General features: G+C 47.7%; 1 protein-coding gene across 1 annotated transcript in view; it reads left to right on the top strand.

The window, feature by feature from the left end:
* Positions 1 to 538: 538 nt before the first annotated feature.
* The window catches only part of LOC114069623 (exocyst complex component 4-like), a 45559-nt gene continuing 36281 nt past the window's right edge, over positions 539 to 9816 (top strand). The window contains exon 1 of the mRNA XM_027906539.1: positions 539 to 644. Coding sequence (XP_027762340.1) covers positions 559 to 644 — 86 coding nt within the window. The 5' untranslated portion in view covers positions 539 to 558. The remainder of the gene's footprint in view (positions 645 to 9816) is intronic.

Here is a 9816-nt window from a genome sequence, read left to right as displayed (position 1 = left end):
TATTCCAGGTGAAAACTGAGGAAAACTGTTCTTAATAGGCTGGAGCTTAAAGATATCAAGCTGAGCCACACTTCAGCAACCCTCGTATTTGAGACATATTTGTGATCCGAAGCGCTAGTATTTGGCATTACTGGTTCATAGAACGCATTTGATGCGTTTTATTAACTCCACAGATGTTTAAATCTGTTGCTGTTCAGCGCAGCTCCGTGAGGGCTCTGTGAGGGCACTTTGGTCAATCACACCCCAGCCCAGTTTCCCGCAGCTTCTGAAGCGAAAGCCGGCTGTCGGGCACGGGTGCCTTTACAGGTGTACCTCGTCTGGTCGCTAATTTTTCAAACCTGATTTTTAGCTGACCTTTTAATTAATCACCTGTGCAAGGGAGGAGCCGGGTCCCCATTTACCGCATTGAAAACTACGACTCCCAGAAGGCCCTGCGGCGCCGCCACGCCCCTTCGTGCCGCGCGCCCCGCCTTCCCCGTCTCCTATTGGTTGGCGTCCCACCCTGCTCTGTTCTGATTGGCTGCGGGCGTGGGTGCGCGGAGCCGGAGGGGTCGCAAGATGGCGGCGGGCGAGGCGGCGGGGCGGTACCGCGGCCCCGTGGGCAGGAGCAAGGACCCCTCGGGGCTGCTCATCTCGGTCATCAGGTACGGGCGGCCCCGCTACGAGCCTCCCCGGCCCCTCAGCGTGAGGCGGGGCCGCCGGCGGGCGCTGCAGTGCTAGGGAAGCCCGCCCGGGCCCGGCCTGCGGAGCGCCGGCTCCTTGCAAGCTCAGGTCCTGCCTAGTCCTTCTGCAGCGGAGGGGAAGCTGTGGGGCAAAGCTTGTCCTGAGGGGTGTTCTGATGTTCTCCTGCCCTGCTAGGCTCATCCCCTCCTGCTTCCAGTGCTTCCCCTCTGCAGTCAGAGGGATGTGGACAGGCTGGATCAATGGGCTGATCCCAACGGGGTGAGGTTCACCAAGGCCAAGGGTGGGTCCTGCCCTTGGGTCACAACAACCCCCTGCAGCTCCAGGATGGGCCAGAGGGGCTGGAGAGCTGGAAAAGGCCCTGGGGGTGCCGGTGAGAGCGGCTGGGCATGAGCCCGGGTGTGCCCAGGGGGGCAGGAGGCCAAGGGCCCCTGGATTGTATCCCAAATAGTGTGTCCAGCAGGAGCAGGGCAGGGATTGTTCCCTGTGCTGGGACCTGGGGAGGCCCCGCTGGAATCCTGGGGGCAGTTCTGGGATCCCTCAGCCAGGAGAGCCATGGAGGGGCTGGAGCGTGTGCAGGGCAGGGAAGGGAGCTGGGAAGGGTGTGGAGAACTCCTGAGGGAGCTGGGGGGGCTCATCCTGGAGAAAAGGAAGCTCAGGGGGGACCTTCTGGCTCTGCAAGTCCCTGCCAGGAGGGGGGAGCCGGGGGGGGGTCGGGCTCTGCTCCCAGGGAACAGGGACAGGACAGGGGGAAACGGCCTCCAGCTGTGCCAGGAGTTCCAAACATTGGCAGGGGCTGCCCAGGGAGGTTTGGAGTGCCCAGGCCTGGAGGTGTCCCAGGCAGGCCTGGCCGTGGCACTCAGTGCTCTGGGCTGGGGGACAAGGTGGGGATGGGGCACAGGGTGGGCTCCCTGATTCCAGAGGTCTTTTCCAACCTCAGTGATTGTGGGAATAAACCCTGCCAGCTGAATGCATGAGGGTAGAGGCACTGTCCTGGTGCTGTGGAGTCCATAAGTGACCTCCACCCCCAAAACCAGCAGCACTGAGTAAATTAGGGCTGGTTGGAAGAGCTGGAGGATCAGGAAGTCCCATGTGTGCAGAGTCCATCCTTTTTGAGGATGCAGGAGTGGGAAAAGTGCTGCTGCTTCCAAGTCTGACTTGCAGGGAGTGAAAAGAAAGACCTGGGTCTGGTCATGTTCAGAGTATTGATTGTTGTCTGCCCTTATTCCTGAACTCTGCTTTCCTGTGCTGGAGGATGGCTCTGGATAGACTCGGACCTGAATTTTCTGTTCCTCCCTCTGTGGCTTCTTCAGCTGCTCGTCAGTCTTCTCTCTGCTGCTCAAAACCAGTGGCTTGGCAGCTGATTGCCCGCACCGAAGCTGTTAAATGCTCCTCCACGCGCCCCCTCCAGTGGGTGTGGGCAACAGGAATCACCCCAGTGGGACACTGGGAGTTTGGAATGAGCTTCCAGAGTTTGCATCCCGCTTCAGTGTCTTGGGGAGAAACTGCAGGGGTTGAGTTACTCTGGAGAAGTTCCTGTGGCAGTAGCTCTGTGCCCCAGGACATGTTATGATTTAAAAATCCTCTGATAAGGATTAGAAAATTCTGTTCTTTTTATTGCGTTGGAAAACCGGCCTTTAAAATCTCGGAAAACTTGACGGAGGTGTTGATTCTGGGGAAGAAAAAAAAGCAGCTGGAAGGAAAATATACCTGCATCGATTGCAATCATCCTTTTGTGTTGTTTGGTTGTTTTTGTTTTGTTGTGGTTTTTTTTTTTTTTGTTTGTTTGTTTTGGTTTTTTAAGTTTCCTGTAATCTCCCAAATTATTTTAAGGCCCTCCTTGTTGTACCTCTATTTTAATAAATCCGGACTAATTTAATTTATAAAATAACCCTGAGCTCACGTTGCTCTGCTCTCCAAATGGGAAATCGTGTTTGTCTCCATCTTTGGCTTCCAGGCCCTGATATCTTGGCTAGTTTAGGTCCGGTGTTTAGAGACAACGTTGAGTTTATTGACGTCATGAAATGAAAATTATTCCCTAGAACAGGCTGATAACTAAACCTCCAGAATATAATTTGAGCTTGTTTGGGATGTAGAGACTCTTTGCAGAGCTTGAAGTGCCCGTGTTGAGCCCAGACCGTGAAAACCTGATGGGAAAGGAAGGAAAAAGTGTAAATAATAATAATAATAATAATAATAATAATAATAATATTGATATTTATTTGGGTTGGTCAAGTACAGAAAGAAATGGTGTGAAAAGGAATTTAAATCACTTCCTTCTCTGTGTCATTTTTGTATCGGGTGAGGACGAACTTGCCAAGCGATGGGTGAATTATTTTGGAGCTTTGTGTGGTCCTAAAACACCCCTGCAAACAAATTTAAAGCCAAGTTGTTGGTGTTTTGTTTTGTTTTTTTTTAAGAAGAAAATGTTGTTTAGATCTGCAAAATCTCCTCGGTGATTGTCTCCAAAATGCTGTGAAATGGGAAGCTGAAAGGCCTCCTGTAAATATGGATTATTTTATTAACAGAGGGATCATTCCTGATGTTTGCTCAGGCTCAGTCACTCTCTGTCGAAAGAGACTGAATAATTTCCCTTCCCCTGATCCCAGATTTAGGGTTTCTTAGTGCTTACATCGCTGGATTTCCCAGGAGAAAGTGTCTCCCTTCCAGGGAGAGTGTTTGGGGTGGGACCCTTGACAGAGTTTAACAGGAAGCAGCACTGGAATGCTGTAAGAAACGGGATTTTATGAGCTCTGGGGCTCTACTTTGGGAATTTTAGGTCCTCCCTGGTCTCTGTGGCGTTGCTTTTCAGCAGCTCTGAGGGCGGAAATCTCTGGGATGAAGGAAGATCCAACAGGAAGGGATGTCCCGCTCCTGCTCCTTTCCAGTCCCTGTGAAGGGTCAGTTTTTCCTGTTGTGTCAGGGCACACATTTGTTTCCTGTAGGAGGATCCATGTGCTGATGGAATTGCTGATGGAATTCACCTTGGCTTTCCGGTTGTTGCCAAGAATAGAGAATAAAGGGAGCCTCAATTATGGATGAATTTGGAAGAATTAATGTTTCCTGAGCGCTGTCAGGAGGGGCTGATCCGTGTGGGAAGAGCCAGGGAGCAGAGTTAGGAAGTGGAGTTGTCCTTTAATGGATCCCACTGAGTCCTTGTTTCTCCTAAAGGAGAAATAGAGGATTTATTCATAACAATAAATCTGGAAATAAAGAGTGTCCGGGAATCTTAATATTTCCAAAGCCCACTGTTAAAATTCCCACTTTGGGAGCTTTCCTTCTTTTCCCCCTATGCCTTTAGGGAATATGAGAGTATCTTCAATTTACCCCTTGTGCTGAGAAAAAAAATGACCCCAAGAAAACAGCTCCTGGGGTTGTGACTTCCAGAGTGGGATATTGGGATCTCAGGGGTCGGAAGTGCTGAGCTTGGTGCTCGTTCCTCACCACACCCACCTCCAAAAGGTGCTGATTCCTTCTGGGATCAGCGAGACCCCTCGAGTTCCTCCAATTAAATGCACTTTGGAAGGTCACAGGAACAGCAGAGGCTTTTGTTGTTTGAATGTGCTGCTGATCAGGGGGGCTTTGGCCGTGTCTTTTTAAAAACCAGAGCAGATAATGAAGCGACTTTGGCTCATTTGCCGGAGGACAACTCGGGGAATGTTTTGTTTTATCGCTCAGAGGACGAAGCCCTGTTTGTATATTGATTTTTCTTAACCTTTTGTTTTGTTGGGAACTGCTTGAAGCGGCTTTTGTGCTCTGAAAACAAGCAGGCTGGCATTTAGCAAATGCTATTTTATTCTCTTTTTTTTTTGAGAGAGAGGGAGAGAGATCTTGTCAGATTTTTAATTGGTGAACACATCTGCCTTTTATTTACCGTTGGGCGTTTTTCTTGCCAATTAAAGGTTGCTGGTTTTTTAAAACTGGCCTTTAATGGCTGCTTTAATTGGGGGGAAAACAAACTTTAGCAGTGACTCCCCGAGACCTCAGTGAAATCTTTGTGCTGAGCTTTCACACAGGCAAAGGCACGCCACAGAAGTTGAGATTGCAGGCAAAAAAAATAAAAAAACCAACATATTTTATATTTCACGAGTGAATTTTGTGTTTTTTTTTTTTTTTTTTTTAACGCTTTTGGCCATTATTTTCACGATATGTGAACTTTTGCTGAATGGATTCTTGCTAATGACCTGGCATTTGGTCTCCTCTCTTTGTGTCTGAAGCAATAGAGCCGAGATCCTGGATTGTGATGGAGGAGGGCAAGGAAAGACGGATGCGGAGCCGTTGCCCTCGTTGTTCCATCTGGGAAATAGCTGCTACGAGGAATAAAACCCACTTACTCTGATCTGTAATGGTCTCTTAAACCCACTTTTATTGCTAATGGTGTTTTCCAGCGTTATGAAGGTAGAGAAAAGCAGTTCAGGAACTGACTGAGAATAAATTGGACATGGCAGAGCGCGGCTGTAAACTATAAATTTCCTTGAAATGATCTCGAGGCACTTGTAGGAAAGCTTTGCGTGCTTGGCAAGTGTTGGGTTGTAGTTTGATTGGTTTACATTTAAAAATGGGCGAGGGAGCCCGTGGGAACGCACAGCCACATCCAGAGGGACAGTGTGTGTGGGGCTGGGTAAAAGCTCAAGGGACTTTATTTTTCAGCTCTTAATTTCAGCTTTGGGCAGTGCCCTGTGCAGAGCTGGAGTTCAGCCTGCCCTGAAAAAAACTGCGAGGGAGAAATAGTTGGTTTTGTTACTGAATGATTGCAAGTTCAGTGGTTTTAGCTCTGGAAGGTGTTGCCTTCAACAACTTCACTGTGGTGGAGGATTGAAACCTTCAGTTAATTGTGAGAATTCCCAAGGCTCTTGCTGATTCCTGCTGTTCCCACCTGGAGTGATACCAAGGGTGGGCTGATGGTGCAGGGTCCTCTTCATCCTTTAATCATGCAGGTGACAGGTGTGAGTAGCATTGTCCACCTTTACTCCTGCAGGTTTGAAAACACTGATCCTTAGGGCTTGGATTTTTTTTTCCCTGGGAATGTGATCATTCACACAATAGTTGGTTTAATTTTTGGCTCTGAAGTTAATAAAAAAAAAAAAAAAATTAGAGTTAGTTGCTGTGGTTTCCTAGAGAGGGTCTCACAGAGTGGCATCTCCTGGGTCTGTCTGCTCTCTTCATCCCCCTCCCAAGGTGTCCTTAGGATTTTGCCCGTGTGGGATTGTTTTTCCTCTTAACACTGGAGCCACCTGAAGGGGCGTGAACTCTGCTGGAGCCACTGCAGCCTCAGAAATCGCCTGACCACTGACCCCCCTTGCATTATTCGTGTTGGTGTGGGGAAACTTAATGAAGGGTTGGTTAATTTAGCAAACCCAATAGTTCCCAGCTGGTGTTTGTTTAGGTGGCTGGAGGCTGCTCAGCCTTCTCGCTGCAGACACCCCGAATCCATCTGCGAGGCCTTCAATGATAAAAAAAGATCATCCTGTGCCGCTGGAAAAAGCTCTAACCGGCTGTGCAAACGGCATGAAAGATTCATGGGATGTAAGCAGAGGAGGAAAATGTTTTAAAATGCTCTGTTTGCTCTGTGTTTAACAGGGCTGTGAAGAGACTGGGAGGGAGGGAGGGAGGGAGTTATTTCTTTGCACAAGGGGGGATGGAGTTGTCTGGAGGCTGAGTGCCTTGTGCTCCCCTTGGGGAGGATGGAGGATTGCACTTGTTTGTTTTTTTTTTAAGAACCTCTACAATTGTATAATAAACTCACAGGACACCACGTTTCCCATTTCAGTTGCCTGGGACGGGGCCGTTTTTGACCACCCGCTTTCCAGCTCCTCGTTGTCCCCCTGAAGGGATAGTTTCTCTCCTGATCATTTTAATTTATCTCCTCAAATCCATAGGAACAATCAACTAAACCCACGAAAACAGCCAGCAAACAGGACTTAAATTGTTAAATACTTTTTGGAGTTTAATTTTTTTTTTTGTTTTTGTTCCTTCTCTCTGGCTTCGTTTCGTGAGGGCCCGGCTCTTACAGTGGTTTCAGTGAGTCTCCGGAGACGTTTCCAAACGTGCATTATCAGCTTATCCACTTGGAGGTTAAACAGTGCTGGAAGCTGTAGATCACCCCATTTGGGACTCGTCTTTCAGACAACAGTTTTTCAATTATAAAATTCAAATAAGTCGGTTTAGTTTAATGAACCTCTGGAAATTTGTGGAGCGGCGGAGACGGTGGGCTCGAAGTAAGAGTTTTTTTTTTTCTCGTCCCAGGGAGCTTCACGAAACGTTTTCTGCTGAAAATGGAGCTGCTCTTGAGGTCTCATGGGGTGGAACAGCAGTTGGGAGGAGGAATGTTGGCTGAACTGCTCCAGACTCAGGACTTTGATGATCTTTGTGGGTCCCTTCCGACTCAGGGTGTTCTGTGATTCTAAGACAGGTTCTTTTCCCAGACTAGTTTGTTTGTTTGTTTTAACCCATAAAATTAAGGCTTAAAGGGGGAAAAACCCCAACCAACCAAACCTTGAATTTCAGAAAGGATCAGATTTTTGTTTCCTCACTGCTGCATTTTATTCTGATTAACTCAGGGCCTTAAATACTGGTCAGGTGCCTCCTGCAAGTGTTTTCAAGATGCATGTCTGATCTTAAGTGTTGCTTGATGTTTTCACTGCGAGGCTCAGGCCTTGAAATTACCAATGTCAAACCCCCTGCCTGATGTTCTGTCCCCCTCTACAGCTTTTTCAGAGGGGAAAAGCAGTAACAAATTAGTCCTACGTTGCATCTGCCACGTGCTGTTTCTCGCAGAGCACTTAAATGCATCTTCCCACTTCTGGCAAGTCCACGCTTGATCCCCCCGAACAACTCCCAACTTCAAAACTCTCTCTCTCGCTGCAGCAAATTCCTGCGATGATTTGCAACTCTGAGGAGCTCTGTGTTTACAGCAGCTTCTGCTGGGCAGGGAGATGTGGCCAGATGCTCCCTCAGCTCCTTTTTGTTCCCTTTCCCTCCGTCCTGACCTTTATTCCCCTGTTGTTCCCTGTCACACATGGGCTGTGGGGGACCGAGCTCGACCTTGGGGTGTTCGGGCACCAGAAATCTGATAAATGATCACAAAGGCTCGAACCAACAGCAAATACTGTCATTGCTGAGGAGCCTGATGAGAAGTAACTGGATTCTAATGGGTTTCTTTTTGCTCTGCTCTTTTTTTCTCCCTTTTCTTTATGAAGTCTCCGTGGCACGTTGCAGTTGTTTCCTGCAGAGAGGAGGCTCGGCTCTCCAGACATCCACAATGCTCTGCTGAAATTATTATTTGTTGCTTCCAGCAACTGCTTTGTCTGTTTAACTCCACAAATCCTTTCTTGGTCAAAAGTTGTCAAAAAGCCATGTTATTTATTTATTTATTTATTTATTTTTAAATCCTGTACCTTGCGTTCTGGTTTGCGTTTCAGCTCCTCGGTCTGACGTGAAATGGGGAATAACTAAAGCAAAAAAAAACCCAAAAACAAACCCCCAAATCAACTCTAATTTTCCTTTCTGGAGGATAATTTTGATAAGCATAATGCTCTACTGTTAATTTTATTATGAGTAATATGATACAAGCTGTATCTGGGAGCTGGGGAGGCCCCCCTGGAATCCTGGGGGCAGTTCTGGGATCCCTCAGCCAGGAGAGCCATGGAGGGGCTGGAGCGTGTGCAGGGCAGGGAAGGGAGCTGGGAAGGGTGTGGAGAACTCCTGAGGGAGCTGGGGGGGCTCATCCTGGAGAAAAGGAGGCTCAGGGGGGACCTTCTGGCTCTGCAAGTCCCTGCCAGGAGGGGGGAGCCGGGGAGGGTTCGGGCTCTGCTCCCAGGGAACAGGGACAGGACAAGGGGAAACGGCCTCAAGTGGCACCAGAGAAGTTATAAGTTGAATATCAGGGAAATTTCCCTCATGGAAAGGGTTGTCCAGTGAGACATATTCAGGAGAACTTCTTTAATATTACTGCGTATTACCTACCCAGCCCTTGTTACCTGCAGGTTTCCAGGGCGAACAATTAGAATTATCCCTTTAATTGTCACCCAAACAGTAAAACATCAGAAACCTCACCCAGTTTTTTTTTTCTTCAGGAGGGATGGGTCACAGTGTGTCCCCTTGAACTTTGGATCTTGCTCACTGTGCTTCTGTTCAGCAGATTTCTGGTGTTTTTACTGAAGGGACTGGTGAGTCCAGCCGTGAGTCCCTAAATTTGCTGCTCATCTAAAGCAGCCTCAGCTTTCAGCACCTGAAAATGTGTGTTTGTACCTTCAGAGGGGTTTTAAAGTGAGGAACGGGGGGGTGATGGTGCAGAGCAGTAAGAACAGGTGGTAGGAAGTTTTCTGTGGATTGCTGTTAAATTTGAGGCTTTGTTTGGTTCCTCTCCCAGGGATTCAGTTCAGTTCCTCTTTGCTAAAATGCTCATTTTTCTGATCAGATGGGAAATATTTAAATTTGATCAGCATGCCTGGTTTTTTTTGGTGGTGTTTCCCCCTGTCCTTAATGAGTATTTTCCTCTGATCCAGAAATAAAGGAGGATTGTTCCCAGATTTCCAGGCTGCACTTGTGCATCATGTAATGCTCTGTTTTGCCTTTAACCATAAATATTTAGATGTGTCTGGCCTGACGTTTGGGAGCAGAAGAAAAGAAGCTTTTAGAGACACACCCAGAAGCAGCAGGGACTTTAACACACCTTCCCTGTAAGAATTACCTGGTGCCAACTTGGCATTAATTCTCTTAAACCTCTATTTGCATTTTGCACGCCGTATCTATTCAATGAAAAAAATTTAAAAAAAAAAAAAACCACAGAAGCATAATGCCCACATACTGTTACTGCAGTGTTCTTCCTGTGAAACGAATTTTCCAGGCAAGAAATTGATAATTAAGGCTCCCTTTGCCAGGCAGAGCTTAGCAGTAATCACACTTAGCAGGGCTGGCCTAAGGGCAGGTAGAACAGGCAGGCAGTTATCCACCCAGCCTGGCTGGAGGCATCCCAGAAAGCAAATTTACAGAGATGAAACATTTATTATTCATTAATGTTAACAGTTTTCTCTTAGCGTTGACACCTAATCTAATTTTCTTGGCATTTTGTTGGGGCAGGTAGGAAGCTGCGAGGGGGCTGGTAAAAAGAAATTACTCATCTGCGCTGGAAAA

The sequence above is a fragment of the Empidonax traillii genome, unplaced genomic scaffold, assembly GCF_003031625.1.
Source record: "Empidonax traillii isolate 1590-97213 ecotype Southwest subspecies unplaced genomic scaffold, ASM303162v1 scaffold1317:size131493, whole genome shotgun sequence".
In the NCBI taxonomy this organism is placed as follows: Eukaryota; Metazoa; Chordata; class Aves; order Passeriformes; family Tyrannidae; genus Empidonax; species Empidonax traillii.
This window is presented reverse-complemented; position numbering and strand designations above follow the sequence as displayed.